Below are 19,614 nucleotides of genomic sequence, written 5' to 3' on the forward strand. Positions count from 1 at the left end.
TGTGTCTTCAAAGACAAGTTCTCTATAAGAGAAGCTGAAAATTCAAATCTGAACTGCAAGCCAAAGTCATTCTGAGCAGGAAACTGCAGACAAAAAAACAATAAATGGAGGGCCAGTTAAGGTTGGGCAGAGAGCCTGTGTTCTAATGTAATCTTTCCTCCATGTGACTGTTGCTGCTAACACTTTTCTTCAAAATCAGATTAAAAGGATCTGAACACTTACTTCCTGCTGTTGTTTTTTCCTGGCTGCTTCTTCTTTCTTCCTTTTTTTCTCTTCTTCAACCTAGGAAAAGCAGTGGTAATGAGTAAAAGGCAACCAAGTATTTCATTTGGTTGTTTTCTGCAAACTTGAGCCAGCCAGCTCCCTTGGATATCTAATTACAGACAGAACTGGCAGCATGACCTGAAGCAAAACCACCATGCCTTGTAATTAGGGTTGTCTGATAGCTCCCACTCTACAACTTAGATTTCATTTGCTTTTATTCACAGTTAAACCAGTTTTAACTGTTCAGAATGCATTTTGCATGCAAAGTGTATCCATAGAAAAGAACACCTACAAAGCCTGCACAAGAAATGGTCCTGCCACTCTGCAGGGGAAAACATTTTGCAAATGACTTTGAAAAGAAACACTACATTTCAGGGATAATTCAAGCTCTTGCCTCAAACTGTGAAGACATTACTGTTTCTCAAGAGGCAGTTGCATCCCTTGATGTTCCCAGGGAAACAACTATCCAAATTCAACCAGCTTATAAAACTTAAAAATAAGATAAAAATCTCATCTTGCACTTGTTTAAGAGAGACCTATCACTTCTCCAAGTGTTCTGCCACAACACTGTTTCCAGGGAAAATGCTCTTTAGCTGCAGGTTCCACCCAACAGCTGTGTGCATTCAGATATCTGTAACAAAAGCCTCTGGATTTGACTGAAGTGACATTTTTCTTCTCACTTTTAACAAAAACAATGATGTGGAAGGAGAAACGTTTGGAAAAGGCTTCTAAGCATTTCAAGCCCTGATGGAAAGTGTTAGAACTGAGGACAGACGTATGAAGTGTCACTTTTAAATGTTACAACCTCAAATAGTAATGCTAGGAAGTGCCAAAAGAAGGGTTTAGGTACAGAACTTGTGCATGTGAATTAGAATTCACAATCTTTATATAGTAACATGTGAATTTTTGCCCCCCACACCCTGAATATCTCACTCATCCATATCATGTTAATTAAGATTTAACCAGTGCATTTTGTTCTCGCGTATCAGACAAATACAGTCCAGCTCCATGGAAAATGTCAACTCCATTTGTACAGAGGAAGTGTGAATTCACTTTTCATTGGAATCAGTTCTTCTAGAAAGATAAGACAGTATGATTGCAATACCTTACATCCCTTAATTATATAAAAGTCTCAAAACCCAACCAAACAAAAAAAAACCTTAGAGGTGTTCATTCAGGTTCCATACAATACCTTCAAGAAGCTGCTGGCTTAAAAAATTCCTTTTCCTGAAGCCACATTTTAGTGCCAGTTCTCTTATATGATTTTCCTTGCTGCTAGTCTGTTAGTATTTTTCTTACAAGTTTTCACAGGCATGTAAAAGTATCCATTACAGATGTTTTTATTAAAAATACATATATAGAATGCTGAAAATAATAACCTTTTTCTTTTCTTCTCTTTCCTTCAATAACGTGTCCTTATCCACTAATTTGACCACAGTTGGAAGTCCTAAAGAAGCAAAAACAGATGAATGAGTTTCCAGTGCCTGAACCATCAAAGATAAATGTATTTACTCTGATAACTGAATGCAAATACAAGGAAGAAGTGACTAAGAAATCAGGTTCTGCACAAAAAGACTGCAACGTACTTTTTCATATTCTACAAATGTACTTCCATATACAGCTCTATAATACATATTCATGCATCAGAAATATAGTATGCTATAGCTTTGCAGTCCTTGAGTTTGTTGTATTATTCCAGATTAGTCTTGGCAGGTTGCTTTCTCACCTCTTATTAAATAACTACAATTGTAAAAACAGCTACTTAAAAAGTTGTAACACATAATTAGTTCTTCTCCTCCTCTACTCTGCCCTGGTGAGGCCACCTCAGGAATACTGTGTCCAGTTCTGGGCCCCTCAGTTCAAGAAGGACCTCAAGGAACTCTGAAAGAGTCCAGAGCCACAAAATTGATTAAGGTAGTGGAACATCTTCCTTACAAGGAGAGACTGCAGGAGCTGGGACTCTTTAGTTTATAGGAGAGGAGCCTGAAGGCTGACCTTATTAATACTTATAAATATGTAAAGGGTGAGTGCCAGGAGGCTGGAGCCAGGCTCTGCTCTGAACAAGGGGCAATGGGTGGAAGCTGAGGCATAGGAAGTCCCATATAAACATAAGGAAAAATATTTTCACTGTGAGAGTGACAGAACACTGGAACAGGCTGCCCAGGGGGGTGTGGAGTCTCGCTCTCTGGAGATACTCCAAACCGGCCTCCTGCCTGAATGCATTCCTATATGATCTGGTATAGAAGATCCTGCTCTGGCAGGGGAGTTGGACTGGATGAGCTTTCAGAGTCTCCTGCAGCCCCTAACATTCTGTGATTATGTGATCTGCCTACCTTCATGATCTTCGAATCGAACACCAAGCTCAGGAAGGATATCATCTCGAAGAGCATCACTCAGCTGCAGCACTTCAGTTACTACAGAGCATGAAAAATACTTTTAGTGAAGTAAGATTTGGTGAAAATATAATTCTATCCTGCTACATAGTTAAATACAATTAAGAAGTTGCTACTCTTTCACACCTGCCAAAGAAAAGGCTTTTGGTTTAAAGTGATGTTCTGCCACCATTCAGCTACACAGAGAAAAGAACCACGTTTATTTGCAAGAACTTGAAATTCATTCATTTCCTCTGAGATATTCTCATTGCTCCTCAAGTGGAACAGAAAGAAAATGCAAGGCAATTCAGAAATGATGCAGCAATTCATCCAGGGTATAGCAGAAGAGTGATATGGCTCTTGTGGCTGTGGTAGGATTTTGTATAACCCTATAAAAGGGTTAAGAACCCTGTTTTAGACAAATCACAAATGAACACATCCCGTGCCGCACTCCACTGTGCCTCTGAAGGATTATGATTTATTGGTTTGATGACTACACATGTATTTGTCAGAGCAACTGTAATTCACATATCCTGTGTTTCTACAGATAGTTTTACTTACCACATAGTCTGACCAAGCTGCTTTTTTCAAGCAAGCTTAGCTGCAGCAGAACAGAGAATTCTGATTTGGCTTTCTAGATGGTGATAAGGACATCATGGATAACTTTTTTTACCCCTTGCAAACTTATCAAAGAGCCCTTGATGATAGAAAGTGGTTAAGAACGCAAGATTTATCTGAAATAGATGCTATCTGGTCCTAAGAGGAAAATAAGTCTTCACACAAGATATTGAGTAAGAAATTGTATCAGTAAAGAAGCAGCAGAAGAGTTAAGAGGAACTTAATGCATTAAAGGAGACCCAGTATGTTGTTGTGAGTTTAATTCAGTCACATTTTTTGCCAGTCTTGTCAGGAAACACCAAAGTATGACTAGGTGGATACTTGGGTTAGATGGTACCATGTGCTTATAATAAACAGGTGTTCTCACTTTCAGCAACTCCCAGCTGGCTAAACATAAGAAGCAATAGCAGTCTAAAAGATTCTAACTCTGTCAGTAGAAGCTACCATCCAGACACTGTGCTAAACCCTGCACACAAATCTTTCCTACCACCCAGAGCCTCACAGGGCTGAACAGTGAACAGAACACCAACTATCTCAAGAGCATGAAAAGGAATAGCCACTCTACTTCATTGCAAGGGTATGTTCTGCAACCCTCCCTTTGTACAGGAAAGCACTGCAATTTAGAGAAGATCTCTTGTCTGCTGTGAACCAAGCCACTATTTTTCTTGATCTGGAGCAGTTATACTCAGTGAACCACATTCAAGTTTGATGCAACTCTAAATAAGCCATTAAGATAAACAAGGGATAAGATTACTTCACTGGCTGCTAACACTAAAAAGTGCTGGCTCTAACCCAGACAAAGGAATTACACATATCATATCATGAATGTATCAGATACACCTACTGCTCATTCAATAAAACATCATCTGCTCAGCTGTAAAGATTTAGTTATTTGAAGTCATGAATAATTGAATGTTTAAGAAGAAATCCATCAAGATGAAAAATAAGGAGAAAGGTATAACCAAACATGTATAATTTATGAAAAAAACATCTTCTGATCAATCCTCTGTCATCCAGAGGAGTCAGCACCATGCTTCTCAGTGCTGAAACATGCCTGTTCTTTGCACAAGGTACTTCCAGAGCAAAGGGTAGGGGGTTGCTTATGGGATAGCCAGAGACAAAAGCCATTATACTCACTGAGGGTAACAGTGAGATCATGCCTTATGACCAGTGCCCATGAGTACCCTGACAGCTAAGCCCTCATGGATCCTGTCACTATTTCCCAGATCTCTTTCCTCGTTTTCTGTGAATTTCAAGCCAAAGAGCCTTGGGTGTGAAACAGATGTTGTTCTGTTGTGAATGGGATCACTGTTATGGAGAAGAAAAGGAGGAGCTTAAAAAGCACCTTGAGAATGCTGGATATTAAGACTGGCAGCAAAAGACAAGAGCAGCCACGGTTACAATGATCAAGCATGTCCCAGTTCTGGGAATATACACATTAGGAGCAAGACCTGAGGGTTTCCCTCTGTGTCCTAAAAGCAGCTTCGAGCAAGATACCATATGGCACCAGCACCCATGGCAAGGAATAAAGATACAGACAGAGTGCAGTTATGGACACCTTTACCACAGGGTATCCACTTTAAGTGGATGTGCTGAAGTAAGAAACCTCTAACAACTGAAAAGACTTGCTCCTGTTTGAATATCTGAGTACAATTCATTGCCAATGAGAATTCTTCCCAAGTACCAAGGGCTGCACATGGGTCACCTACAAGTCAAACATCAGGATGTGCAATGCAGAGGTGCCCTGAGCAGCCCATCCCTGATGTATTTTGTAGAGGTTTTCTGCACTTCTTTCCCATGTACATCTAGCACAACGTTTTCCCTTTGCTGTTTACCATCATTGGTACATATTGTGCACATATGAAGTCAAAACTCAACTGCAAATGATCAATACAGGTCTGCAGTTGGAATACTAGTAAGCTCATACAATAGAGAATTTATGCAACTAATATGTTTCAGTGTTAGCTATTCTGAATGATAACTCCAGCTTTACAAATGGCTATTCTGTGAAGTGTTTTGTGATTCTAGATACGTTTTCAAAATGTCCTGTGGAGATATTTCTGTTACTCTGCAGGTTTTACAAAAGCAGCACACTTCTTATTTAAACTCTAAGAATATTTAAAGCAATATGAATCATCTTAATTAATATTTAACACCAGCATCAGGCTACGATAGGGAAACTCCTTTCACTTACACCCACGTGGAGACAGTATCCCCAGCCATTAATCAGAACAACTTTTACAGCAATTTAACACTCCCTACAAGCAAGAATTTAATGGGTACAGGGAAACAAATCAGTAGCATGTCAGTGCAGGTCCTGCCAACCACTACTCAGTTTGCTAACCTCAAATATGAGGTTTAATGAAAGCTGCCTCCCTGGATGAACTGCAGACTGTTCTGTATCCCAACCCCGAGTCAAATAGCAACTAGATCCAGCTTTATTCTTGCTGCTTGATTTATTTTGGGGAAAAAAAAATCAAGTATGAAACTTCAGTGCCAGAAAGCAATGTAGTGCTAGCTGTGTTCTAAAAATGTCCTACAAGAAGCCCTGTGATACTTAAACCTTACCACTGTTGAGACTGAGGACCAATTTAGCCCAATCATCAGAAAGCAAGGAAAAATAAAGCCTCATATAAAATGAGTATTTACATTAAATACTGAATGACCAAAACTCACATTTTTGGATGAGGATATACACACAAACTTCTTGAATTAATTCAAATTAGAGAAAATATTTGCTGTTGGAACTAATAAGCCTATTTCTCAGCATCAATTAGGCCTGCAGGAGTTTGACAGTAATAGCTGACTAATTAACAAATACAGCTTTGTGCTTTTAAGGAGAACTTCTTATTCCCTGAGAATTCAAAACAGTAGCAGAATAAGGGTTCAGATTCTTTGCCAACTGAATAGATTATTATCCACATAGTAATCTAATTTCTTATTTCTGTAAAATATATGAGCTATTTATCTATGCCTTATTTTGCCCTCCAGTACAAATCACAGTGTAAAACAGTTTTAAGGAAACAAAACTCAAATACATATTGAAGACATGTAAAATTCTACAGGCAGCAGCAGAAAATTGTAAGAGCTCCATTAGGAACTAATCAAACAGTAAAATCAAAGAGAGCTTAATGGAACAACCTTCTTAACACCATACAGTTCTGCTGCCAACATACAGCATGATGAAAGCATTTCAGAATGGGGCAAAAAAAGCACCCAAAACAACTTCTATCAGAGTCCCAGATGAATTCTCTAAAGAGAGCACTCAATTATCACCCAGGGAGCTGCAATCCCAACTATGCCAACGAATAATAAGGAATATCTCAGGCTATTTAAACACAGACACTATCATTGTGTAGCAATCTACACTTTTAAGAGAGCTCCCTGGGGAAAGAGATCATGGATTCTTTCCTACCTAGGAAAGAGGGAGTAGCCTAATCTAGAGAAACACCACCTAGTCCTTGCCATTCCAGAACTTTTGGATTCTTTGGGAAATTAAAAAGAAAATTAGCTTAGCAGCCTGTAAAAGATTCCCAAATTAAAGAGATAGGCAGGAAAGATGCAAATATGCAGACCAGCTCTGATTTAAAGATGCCTTGTTTTTATTCTCTAAGCAAAGAGAGGTGGTATCAACTGGCTCACTCCTAACCCCCCAGTTTGATTCCTAAAACCTCCAAGTCTCATGTGCAGCAATACAGGAAAAAGTGAGCTCTCACCTTTCTTCTCCCTGGCAATTTGTCGCACTCCTTCTCTGAACTCAGAAAGAACTTGAAGGTATGGCATCACTGTGGATTCAATCTGCAGGACAATTATTTCTACAGTTAGCTTAATCATTATTTAGATATTAAAAAAAAGAAGCTGGGGAAGGACTTTTCAGGATGTCAGGGAGGGACAGGACTAGGGGGAATGGAGTGAAGCTGGAGATAGGTAGGTTCAGGCTGGATGTGAGGAGGAAGTTCTTCACCATGAGAGTGGCGAGAGTCTGGAATGGGTTGCCCAGTGAGGTGGTTGAGACTCCCTCCCTGGAGGTGTTTAAGGCCAGGCTGGATGATGCTCTGGCCAGCCTGCTCTAGGGTAGGGTGTCCCTGCCCATGACAGGGCGGTTGGAACTAGATGATCCTTGTGGTCCCTCCCAACCCTGACTGATCCTATGATTCTATGAAAACATGCCCTTACCCACTATATATTTATGTGTTATTGGATGGACCTTGACGCCCCTCAGAGCAGATCTGCATTAAAAAAAGCTGTCACTGATCTATTGATGTCAGAAGATAGACTGTAACTTGCACTAGCTGTCAATTCTTCTTTTGTGCAGATAAAATTAACTTGGAGAAGTTCTGTCTTTCCTCATTCCTTTTTCATCTCTCTTTGCTTACAGACACATCAGTTGCACAGGGTTATGCTATAGTCCAGCTAACTGTAATGCAGTATAAGAATAAAATGGGCACCCAGAGGAACTTACTTCTCGGTGGTTTGTGTTGCCTTACTGGGGTCCAACTGCATGTCAGACATAATACCAAGTGAAACTGATATTAGGACTTACTTCATTACAACATAGATTCAATCCTCAGATGTCATCTTATGTTAATTGTATTTATTTCCAGTACAATGTAGTTGTCTGTATTCCTCACACAACTCAGTATCCCACAAAAAGTGGGAAGAGATTACTGTTGAATTATTTTAGGTGTAAGTGCTGGTCATGAAAGCTCAAAAAAACTAAACTCCTGAGAATCCTGTTCTCAATGGTAGTGAATAGCAACAGCAAGCAGCTAGGGAACAGCACTGAATAACTACAGAAACAATTAGAGATCAGTGCCCTCTGCCAACACTTCCCTGGAATCCCAACAAGCACCCAGGGCACTGCTTAGAGGTTTTGTTACTTTGGAGGGCAGGAGAAAGAGAGGAAAAAATGGACACTTTTGTTTTCCCTACATTTTCCATGTCTCTTTCTCATCTGTTAAACTGCCATGACAAATTTCTGTGCCATCAGCAGACAAGATAGTCCATTATGCTCCAAAAGAGCCCATATAAAAGGAGCAGAGGGGCTCTGTTAAACCTTTTCATAAACATGAACACTGTGCAGTCAGTTTCACAACTGGAACTGCTACTGGCAAGTTTGGAAGAGATTCAGGAAAGGGAGCAACAGTTACATCTCCAGTTGCCCTCTGTACACTGAAACCAGCTCAACACGCCGATGAGGCAGTGTTAGGGGAAGTATGTACTGCCACTACTTTTGTCAGTCCTTTACAGATGCCCTTCCAAGCTATTGCCAAGCTTTCAATAAAGCATAGCTGCAGTAAACACTGCCTGAATGAAATGCTAAATATGAATTTCATTTTCATTTTCCCTAAAATTTAAGCTGCTGTCTCTCTTCTGAAATTCAAAATAATTCTGAGCTAAATTGAAATGCACTACCAAGGGGTTTTGGTATGGCATACTGAGCATTTTTCCTTATTATCCTTGTTAAATCTTTACTAGAGATCTCCACAGCACAGTAATTAAGTATTTGCATGGGCAATTATCAGATGAGTGTTCATTCACATTCTTCAACCACAAGCAAGCTTTCATCTTCCTTTGATGAATAAAAACTTTAGCTTTTTTGTTATCCTACAAATGTTTTAGTTCCTTCTTCTAAGGAGAAATAGAATAAACACATATGGTCACAGCTTGGAATGCAGAAAAATAACTGAAAACCAGCACTGAATTGTCCATGTCACGTTTTTTGCATGAACAAGGAGAGCAAAGTTATTAGCTTTCCTATGGAGTTATTTTCCTGCCCACATCATGAAACATTACTGTTATCAGATCAGCACTTTTCCCAGGTATCTCCAAGTACTTCCAGAAAAATCAGAGTGGAACTGCTGGGTGGCCAAAGCAAAACGACCTGCCATAGCCAGATAAAAACTATGGCTACAAATGAGGCAGAAAGAGATGGAAATGTGGATAAAACTGCAGCTGCCTCCAGGCTGGTTTTTGGTGTACCACAAGGAAGTTTAATCAGTATAATTATATTTTTGAAGCTACTTAACAGACAAATACTTGTAATGACTCTTTAGACCATAACATGTGCTGTCTGCAGTTAACGTGGTTTGTTAAACAGACTCATCATTCAGAGGATAATTCTTTTCTGGTTGCTATACAATTTGTCTATCATTAAGTCAAACAAACCTATAAAAAAACCCCAACTCTCACAAAAGGAAAATTCTGCTCCCTAAGCCAATTAATTAATTCAGATGCAAATGTTAAAGAGGAAAAAATGCAATTTGGCTACAGATCAGTAAGATAATCACTTTAACCTAAGCTTTCAAAGGACACAGAGTAATTTTGTATGGTGTATTTGTCCTTAACTTACATTTATGTTTTGACTGCTCCCTCCAACAGCAAAGCCAATTGCATCATCACTTTCTATGGCACCAAAAATCTGGTCAGGGAAAGGAAAAAAAAGATAAGTTTGTAAACATTAAGTCACAGACATGTGAAAACTAAGCAAAATTACATGTATTAGGGTTTTGGAGCCACCTAGTTCTCATTTAACCCACAATTCATTGCTCTAATAAGATGTTTTATATTTTACAGCATAGTAAGCATTGGTTTTCAGATTTAGCTTTATATTTGTCAGATTTAATGTTCTGACTTCCTATTTTTTCTACTGTCTAACTTTCTTTGCATGTCTTAGGGGCTCTCTGCTAGCTAATAAACCAAAGTGAAATTATAAAGTAACATCAGAACTGTTCCTGCTGCATCACACACTGTAATTTGGGGGTACAGTTAACAGTTGCACAGTGCAATGGCAACCTCACTACTTGGTATTACATACCTTTAGCATTTGAGTGAGATAGGCACTGATGTTTTCTAAAAGAAGTCTGTTTGGCATTTGTCTGGAAGATTTCTTGGCAGCAATATAGCAGTTACTCTGACTGACTAACGAACGCATTTCTTCTAAGACAGAGCGGGTGTCGATGTTGTCACACAACGCTTCGTGAATTGCTGCCTTCTTGTCGTAGAAACTAAGAAGGAAAAAAACAGGTTTTGCTATGGGTGTCAGAAGTATCAGCAATCTGCTCTGAAGAATCTCTGTTGGAAGAGTAAGAAGGCCTAAAAGTGAGACAAATCTTTTGTTGGCCATAGTTAACATGTGCAGAAAAACCAGATGACCAAGAAAAAGGCATTTTCGTGATGCCTGTTCTGCTGCTATGGACAAAGGAAGGCAGGGAAGTCTAATTAGCAACAACCATCCAAACAAATCACATCAAGCACTTTTTCTTCTACTAACTTTTTCATGCTAGCTTCTAAAGCAGTATAAATTGTTTATTTGGTACCTTTCATGTGCTTACTTTTACAAGCCAAGTACTCTGCTAAATATCTTTCCAATGAGGAGCACAAAGTGAAGAGTTATAAAGCTGTTGCAAGCAGATATAACAAATAAATTCATGGGCTGCTCATGAATAGGTACCGTAAGTAATAAAGTGTATTAAGTACCATTCTGTCAAACTGCTGTTTCAAGTAACAGAGTTTTTTTCCAGAGAAAAGTGCACAAAAAATGGTAGACAAAAAGAGACAAATCCAAATATCGATGCAGCATATCTTCTGCTCCTCTTTCTCCCTTCCTTTTGACCTCTTTATTACTTAACTATCTTCCCTCTTTAAAACAAAAACAGTTATCTCTACCATTCTCCAGATGAAGATGAAATTTTTAGAGGACATCACTAAATAGAACCACCTGCCCTTGTTTCTTCAATAGTCAACATCTGTGTCCATCACAATGAAATCATAGAATCAGCCAGGTTGGAAGAGACCTCCAAGCTCATCCAGTCCAACCTAGCACCCAGCCCTAGACAATCAACTAGATCATGGCACTAAATGTCTCATCCAGTCTTTGCTTGAACACCTCCAGGGACGGCGACTCCACCACCTCCCTGAGCAACCCCATTCCAATGCCAATCACTCTCCCTGTGAAGAACTTCCTCCTAACATCCAGCCTACACCTCCCCTGGCACAACTTGAGACACTGTGCCCTTGTTCTGCTGCTGCTTGCTGCTGGCAGAAGAGAGCAACCCCCACCTGACTACAACCTCCCTTCAGGTAGTTGTAGACAGCAACAAATGGACTAGGAACACTTTCGGTACTGCAAAGTGAAATGTTTCTGGCCTTCATTTTACACATAATAGAAGCCACCCAGGAAGCTGTTTGAGACAGACTGCAATATGGATACCACTGTCTCTCTCAACAACATATTTCAAACATTGGCACTGATCTTTTGCTTTCAGTCAGGTCTTCGAACTTCTGTTTGTCTGAGTTTGCTCACTGCACTTTGAGAAGTGTAAAATACTATTTTCCCAGTTGTAACCACTGTGAATTACCAGTCACTTCTCAGACACAAGGACATTTCCAGTAGTGAAGAAAATGACAGCTATCTAACAAATGTCTTCTCCTTCACTTCCAGAACAGGATGATGAAGCATGCCAGTGCTCTTAACATAAATGAAAGGGAAATTACCAATTTCATCTGTTCTTCATAAAGCTCTTGCAAGATTAAATTCACTAGCTACTATAGAGTTGAGGAACTCAGTGCAAATGCTACAGACTTATAAATACCACTGCATAAATAGCAAGTCATTCTGCAAAATAATTAAACATGTAGCTACACTACGGCTGTTCACAGAGAAGTAGAAATGCTCCACTCACCTTTTGTTCAGCTCTGCCTCCTGATTTCCCCATTTCTGAAACTGGCCTGTCACATCAGTGGGAGCTCGAAGAATATCCTTCACATTTAAAAAGAACTCCTGTGAAAGAAGAATATAGTTTAAAACCAGTTTAAATTAGACACAACCAATGTTTACTACAAAGAGGCACTAGTTCTTAAATTTAAGTTTATAGTTTCAGTACTGTATCAGCCAGGATCTACTGAATGTCTGTTGAAAACAAGGAAGCTCATACAACTTGCATAACTGTAAATCATAGCTGAACTATAATTCAGTTCTCTCTCAGCTCTGCCACTGTTCAATACACTATATTCTAACACCAAACTGCTCAAATGCAGTACCATTTAACAACAGTGTAGGCAAGAGGTTCTATGGCAGATGTTTAAATGTGTTGCCAGCAATGGAAGCTCAATAATGGCTTTACAGTGAGGTCCTATTTCTTGTGGGCATCCAGCTTTATGAAAACTTTCACTTATTCTGTGGCAGAAACCTATCATTTTACATAAAAAGCAGAACAGCTTCAGCTGGTATGACCAAGATTAGTGAACTCAACATGCTGTGAGAAACGTGGGTTTAAATCACAGCTCAAATCTACGTAGGAAAGTAACTGTGCCTGATCTCTCATGTAAGCCTGCAAGGCACAGAGGCAAATGCTGGATGTATGCAGTGAGAAGACCAGGTAGGAATGATATTCCCTCTTCCCTTCGGCTACGTTTGTGTAAAGTCTGATCTGGCAAACACGTTACAAGAGCGTCTCTTGGACTGAATCCTATAAGCAAGCTGAACTGAGAAACTAATCTTGTGTCTAAGTGCCAAGCTGCTCACTGATGTCAAAATTTGGAGAGAACACCCAGCTGCAGAGAAACACAACTGTCTGTGGAACTTACACGATTTGAATGTTCAGTGACAGCTAAACACTGTGACATCCCACCTGATGCATTCAAAAGGCAAACACAGTCTGTGGGCATGGCCTATATAATCACTGGGTTCTATTCCTTGAAATACATCTGACAGCACAAAGCTGAGAGCTGGAGGAGGAAGAGAAAGCTTACTTACATTCATAAACTTCTCATACTGAATAGCTGACTCCATGGTATTATTTGAGTAATCCAGTGTATCCTTCCACGAGTGCATGAGGAAAGCCAACCGTAACTGCCGTGCTATTAGGAGATTCAAAGTAAGTAAGGAAAATAATCATAATGTAAAGGGTTTTTATAGCCTCCAATACTGCAGTGGCTAAGAACATAATTTTTAATACTGTTATTATCAGAATACAAAAAAAATAAGGCAAGAAAACTATTACCCACACAAACAATACCAACAAGAAGGCTGTTCTAAAATTAGAACGACACCTCAAGTTAGCCAGTTTTGGAAACTCCATTATGTGCCCGATTAGCAAAATTACTACAGTCAGCACTCAAAGTACCATCAAAAGCATTCCAATTCCAAAGTAATTTTTACCTGTATGTTTCTTCAGTGCATCTTTTATGGTAATGAAATTCTTCAAAGATTTGGACATCTTACAACCAGCAATTGTTAAGTGGCCAGTATGCAGAAAATACCGAACCCAGTGGTCGTTGCCAAAGTAAGCCTGCAGCAAAAACAAACCCCCAAAGACCCAATGCTGATGCTGTTTACACACGTGCCATGAAGTAGGATAGTTTAAGAATGAAATCCTGAGAACACAAAATCAGGCTTATGTAAAACACACTTAAAATGTTAAAAATTAACTGATGGATTTGTGCAAGTTGAAGTCAAAACATGTTGATTTTTGGCTGCAGAAACTGCATGCCAGTTCATTCACCTCGGACTGTGCCAGCTCATTGTCATGGTGGGGAAAGCGGAGATCGAATCCTCCTCCATGAATATCCATCGACTCTCCTAGGATGGATCCAGCCATAGCAGAACATTCTATGTGCCAACCTGGACGACCCTATTAAGAAAAAGACATTTCTTGACTACCAGTTAGTTGTCTTTCTCTCCTGCCTATGTATCATTCCCTCACTGGTCTGCTCCCAAGCAGTTACAAGCCTGAGGAAATGGAATAGTTCTGTGAAGAAGAAACAATTCTTAGTCTCATCTTCATAAAAGTATATTGTGAACCTGAAGATCAAATATGGAATATACATCTGTGTTGCTGTGCTACTTTGAAGCTAGCTAGAATGTTTTGGTGAGAAGGACTAGATCATAGGCTGTGAAATCAAAACAAGAGTGATGTCTACTTCCCTCATAGGCTTACTGAGATGTATAAAAATGTAAGTCAAAACATAGATAACACACTCGGCACCACTCTCATTGGGTCTGCTGGCTGAGCTGCATCTCTCTAACCTCACCCTCCATTTTGGACTAACCTACTTGGCTTCCTAACCCTCTGGCCGAACCTCTATTCTTCTTTGGGACTGGGGTAAGGTTGAGAGGGGTAGGGGGAAGGTGAAGGGGTGGTTGAGAGCTCCTCGTGGGGAATCAAGTTTCTGGGAGGGGAGTTGTGTTTCTGTATTACCTTTTACCTTGTATATCTCTGTCTATAACTGTATATACTGTAAATATCTGCTTGTATATTGTGCTAAGCTGCAAATATAAGCTTCACTCATATTTCCAGAGCCAGCTGAGTCTAGTCTGGGTGATTTCTAAACTGAGGGGGCAGCAGGGAACACCCAAACCATCACAGATGCTTTGGTTATCCTGCTTATTATTATTTTTTAAATTACATTGGTATTTTTGATCACAAGGGAAAAAAAAGTGTCTATAAAATTGCTGCAGCTAAAGCCTGTACACAAAAACAAGAGAACAGATTACCAGTAATAGCCATCATGAACCTCCATACAGACTTCTGTTTAGAAGGTACCAGACTGATACTTATTCCAAATTATCTATGATTCAATAGAAGATCTCCATAATCTATACATTATTAATATGAGGTGAGGCAAAATGTTTGTGTAACATGCTTTTTAGTAAGGTGATGAAGATCTAAACCCTGATTATAATGCCCTTACCTTTCCCCATGGAGAATCCCATGAGGGCTCTCCTGGCTTGGAGCACTTCCACAAAGCAAAATCATTTGGAGAATGTTTCTCACTCAGGCGATCAGCTGAGATGCTCAGATCACCTTTCAAAAGGGAAAATGCAAATATATACATTTTATTTAAGCACCAGCATCACTGATTCTTAGTCTTGCTGTGACTTACATCAAGTAGATTAAAGAAATAAATTAAAAAAAAAACCCAACCACCACTCAGCTCTCAAAATTCCTCATAATTAGCCTTGAAAATCCTTTGGGATTTTGTTTAATGCACAGGAAATCTTACAAGTATCAGCTGCACTGCTTTCTAAGTTTTGACACGAGATTCATCTACACTCTCCCTGAAGGCAAATTCCAATATTGCAGTTACAGAAAAAGAAGCAAGAACAAAAAAAACTCATAGACAAGTAAGACTGCAGAGTCAGCTCACTCCAAAGTTAGAAGGATCCAAATTAAGACCAGAGTTGTCTCACGCTACACACACACCATGCTCTTAGCATATTTCTTCCCCTCCCGATTTTGGCAGTTGCACAGAATGGCTGGGAGCTGTTCTGTAGCTACATTTACTGCTTTATCAGCATCACAGATACGTTCTGCAGTATTTGCTGTTAGCACCTTATGATCATACTCTGATTATAACACCTTTAAAACAGAATTTACCATTTCTGGAGTAGTGTTTAAGACCAAAAGTGGTTAACAATAGCACCTACCACCTAAGAATCCAAGACAGACTAAAGACAAATGTGTCAAAGTTAAGCTTGTCAATTAATTTTGATATACAGGTTGAGATACCTGCAATCTCAACTGTTTAGAATGTCTACCACTATTTATATTTAGAAGTATTTGGCTTTTATTTACATTAACTGCAGCTTTAAAAGCTTTAGTATTTCTGCTGCCTGGAACAGTCAAAATGACATTGCCTGTCAGGGTAAGGGCAATCACCACAAGTGAACTACAGCAGCTAAACTGACAGATAATCATTCAGCATCAGTTCCTATTTGCAAAAGGACACAACAATTCAACAGAAGTGGGGGAAATTACACATTCCTGTTACCTCAAAGATAAGGTTTAAGGCAGCACCTTTTATTTCATATAGATTTCAGCTACAAGGGTTTGAATTAAGAAGGAAAAAAAGAACATATCCATTTTAAGCTGCAGGTCTCAGATTCTGCTTGTTTCACCTAGATTAAGTGTCTTAATTTCACCTAGTATGAGTGTCATTTTAAAATGCTTTTTACAGGCTTTCTGGGTGATTTGCTGCTAAAACTGTATAACCTGACGCTTACTGAGTATTTTAATCTACTCTTCTGCTATGGATCAACTATAAATCTATATTTAGATTTAGCTTAACACATAGGTTTACGAAGTAAAAAGAGTTCTGATTGTGGGAGAGGGAGCTAAATATTTGTCATGAAATAACCACAGCCTGAGGTGGAGAGCTTTCACCTGGCACAGAGGGGACTCGCCTTTGCTCCTACTTTACATCAGATGAACAGCAAATAACTGTAGCTGTTATGTCTGAGCTACTCACAATGCTGACCCCCCAAAAAACAGAAACTAATTTAAAAAATCCAAGGTAAAACCATCTTAGAGTGAACACTGTTTCTTCATATTTTCAAATTACACATTTTCAGGGAAGTGCTGGCTTTGAAAAGAAATCTCTTGCTCCAGGAAGCACAGCAGGCAAACCACTCAGCTCTGACAACAACTGTGATCCAAACGTCAGTGCAATCAATTGAAGAGATCAACACATCATCAGTTTATTCAGCAGCTCATGCACATGTTTTTTTCTTTTTATTACCTTCACCCTCTTGGAGAGCTTTTTGATCACCTACAGCTTCAGGAACCAGTTTAGCATAGGAGTGTTTTTCACTGGAATCAAACTTCATAGTATCAAAGTATACAGACCCATTGGACACATACCTGAAAAGTTCAAGATCATTATTTAGCCAACTTTCTACCAAGACTTAAGTGAATTTCATTCCAAAAATCATTGTCTTAAGTTCTGTATGCAGCTAGTCAGTAGTGTAAAGATGTCTTAAATGAGCCTGTTTTAAGACCTTACCATAAAGACTTCAGAGTGATCACTGAAAGGCATAATAAAATTGACCAATAGGAAAACCAACTAATATAATTTGTTAAACTCTTAAGAGGTGAGACATCAGGTAACAGCCTCAAGAGGAGAAATATCTACAATTCTTCCAAGTATTTTGCAACAATGTAATAGAAATTATGTTTGTTTCAATCTGTTTTGCCCTCCACACTGCTAATTTCATCCCACTAGAGACATAATAAAATCTCTGTTAGGAAATCAAGTTCATAATAAGAACTCTGACACAAGGCAAGTTTCAAGACCACCAGACATATTGATAACTCAGTACAGCCAATTTTGAACTGTCTCTTTTTAAAAATAAAAGTACTTTAAATCAAATTTTTATCATCTAAATTTAAAGGAAGAACATACAAGAGACATTATGGCAATCTGAACCACAGGTTTGTCTTTTTCACAACAAAATTACATCCATATTAAAAAAATGTAGGCTATTACCAGAAAGAGAAGTAAAAAATTTGGAACAGGAATCTACCATAGTACTTAGGAACTTGCAGAGCATTAGCTTGATTTTAACAAATATTAGATATTAATGGCAGGAAAACTGTTCACAATTACTTCTTTATTAAACATTATATTTACAGCTGATTTCTAGCCATCTCCTCAATGAATGCATTTTTCAGCCCACTTAATGAAGGCCAGGAGTCAAACACAGTTCAAGTGAATGAGACTTTTGACTATCTATTTTAGTGAATGAGGATTTCACCCTATACATTTAACCCCTTAAATTCTTATAATATTGTAACAAAGAAGTACAGAATAACACAATTTCATGGGGTCTTTTGCAAAGGAACCTGAAGTCCCTTTCTCTAATCCAACACTACTACCTCTGGAAAGACTGCATGTGAAAATAGAGAAGACAGTTTGCAGGTAAGCACTGAAAGCACCCATTCTAGCCCTGACATGGAATCAGTGCACAGTAAAAGCATCCAGTACCAAACCTACCCGTAACCGTTATCCACAATCTGTTTCACAAAGTCCACAATTTCTGGCACAAATTCACTAACCCGTGTTAAAACATCTGGAGGTAAAACCTAGAGGAAAAAGCAGAATTTTATATCATAAATATATATTTATACATGGGCAAGTATGCACTAGAGATAAATATATATATAAAATACATTGGTTCAAAACTGGATTAAAAGCAAGTGAGAGTAGAATCTAAGACTCTTATTTCAAGCTTTCTGTTCTGAAACAATGTGCTGTGGCCATTTCTGACCCAGCCTTTAGGGCAAAACTAACAGCAAACTACTATAGGACAAGTCAGCTCTTCTACCTATTGTCCCTCTGACAGAACAGGAATTAAGTCCCTTTGATTTGCAGGTGAATAAACAAACTTTCATTGATCTATGTCACTGCACACGACACAGCATTTCATCTGTAACAGGCAAAGCTGTCCTTGATTGTATCACCACATCATTTCTTAGTGCTGAGGACTAAGTAATCAGTCTAAATGCTGAGGTTGGCAGGGCTGTTTTGTGCCAGCTAACAAATTCTCTAAAACTTCTGGATTAGTTGATGATTATATTGCACCAAGGTGTAGGGGTGGAGTGCACACATCAAACTTGATCACCAGTTAACTGACTGGTAGCGTGCACAGTGGATTTAAGTTTGTTGGGATGGAAATAGAACGGGTAGAATTTAACAGCTACCTATTCATATTAAAGGAAATGCTTCATCAAATATGGTCAAACATTAGGTTTTTGAAACCTGTTAAGGAGCTAAATTGTATCATGGGTGTTCTGAGGCACGGAATATAAACTTTTAGAACAGAAAACAGTTTACTTACGTTGAGTGCTTCCATATCTTTATGAAATTCCCCTTCCCAGAACTTGGGGAGCTTTGAGAATATGGAATTGTCAGTCACTTGACTGCCAAATTTTGTGTCCAACCAGTCAGACAGCAAATCTTTGGCTTCTTCCAACAGTATCTATAAAACAACAACTGTAAGTGCAGCTACCAAAGACTCGCCCTGGTTAAACTCTTCAAGATCCGATTCTGACCAGAGATATTTGCTAAAGGAAAAAGACACTTGGCTTTGAATACAGAGTAATCAAAGCTTCTACCAGACCTTTGCCATCCTGACCTTCATAAATATGGATGAAACAAACCAAGGAAGGAAGATAAACTCGTAAGTGATATCTGCTTTGATATCAATCACTTAAATAGGTGTGTAAACACAGAGCGGGACTTGCAGTTACACCCCATCATCTGTTCCACTCACTGCCACTGAATTATCCTAACAGCAGCCTCACTGAAGCCTTCTCCAATCAGAGACAGAAACACTCATGCAGAAAACTGCCACCAGTATTCAAATGTTTGTTAATGCACGTTCAGTAATCTATACTGAAACTATTTCATAAAGACAAAAAAGTCAAAGAGAAACCCCCCCCATGGGAAAGATGAAAATCACAGAGTAATTATCATAGTGGGAGAGGAAAAAAGTAACTGATAAAACCAGCATTCCAAACCTACATATTTGAATTCAAGGATTAATTTCTAGTACTGAATGGGGGCCTGAGGACTAGGA

At 38.9% G+C, this 19,614-nt stretch overlaps 1 protein-coding gene across 5 annotated transcripts in view; it reads right to left on the reverse strand.

Moving 5' to 3' along the window:
* The window catches only part of CARS1 (cysteinyl-tRNA synthetase 1), a 39,462-nt gene that overhangs the window by 8,228 nt on the left and 11,620 nt on the right, over positions 1-19,614 (reverse strand). For all 5 annotated transcript variants that reach the window (XM_064163228.1, XM_064163229.1, XM_064163227.1 and 2 more), the window contains 14 exons: positions 18,874-19,014; positions 18,030-18,118; positions 16,776-16,897; positions 14,949-15,061; positions 13,760-13,888; positions 13,417-13,546; positions 13,012-13,115; positions 11,939-12,036; positions 10,072-10,261; positions 9,607-9,675; positions 6,971-7,052; positions 2,598-2,678; positions 1,644-1,711; positions 223-282 (listed from right to left, as the gene is read on the reverse strand). In XM_064163228.1, coding sequence (XP_064019298.1) covers positions 223-282; positions 1,644-1,711; positions 2,598-2,678; positions 6,971-7,052; positions 9,607-9,675; positions 10,072-10,261; positions 11,939-12,036; positions 13,012-13,115; positions 13,417-13,546; positions 13,760-13,888; positions 14,949-15,061; positions 16,776-16,897; positions 18,030-18,118; positions 18,874-19,014 — 1,476 coding nt within the window. The remainder of the gene's footprint in view (positions 1-222; positions 283-1,643; positions 1,712-2,597; positions 2,679-6,970; positions 7,053-9,606; positions 9,676-10,071; positions 10,262-11,938; positions 12,037-13,011; positions 13,116-13,416; positions 13,547-13,759; positions 13,889-14,948; positions 15,062-16,775; positions 16,898-18,029; positions 18,119-18,873; positions 19,015-19,614) is intronic.

The sequence above is a fragment of the Pogoniulus pusillus genome, chromosome 24 (assembly GCF_015220805.1).
Source record: "Pogoniulus pusillus isolate bPogPus1 chromosome 24, bPogPus1.pri, whole genome shotgun sequence".
NCBI classification, from domain to species: domain Eukaryota; kingdom Metazoa; phylum Chordata; class Aves; order Piciformes; family Lybiidae; genus Pogoniulus; species Pogoniulus pusillus.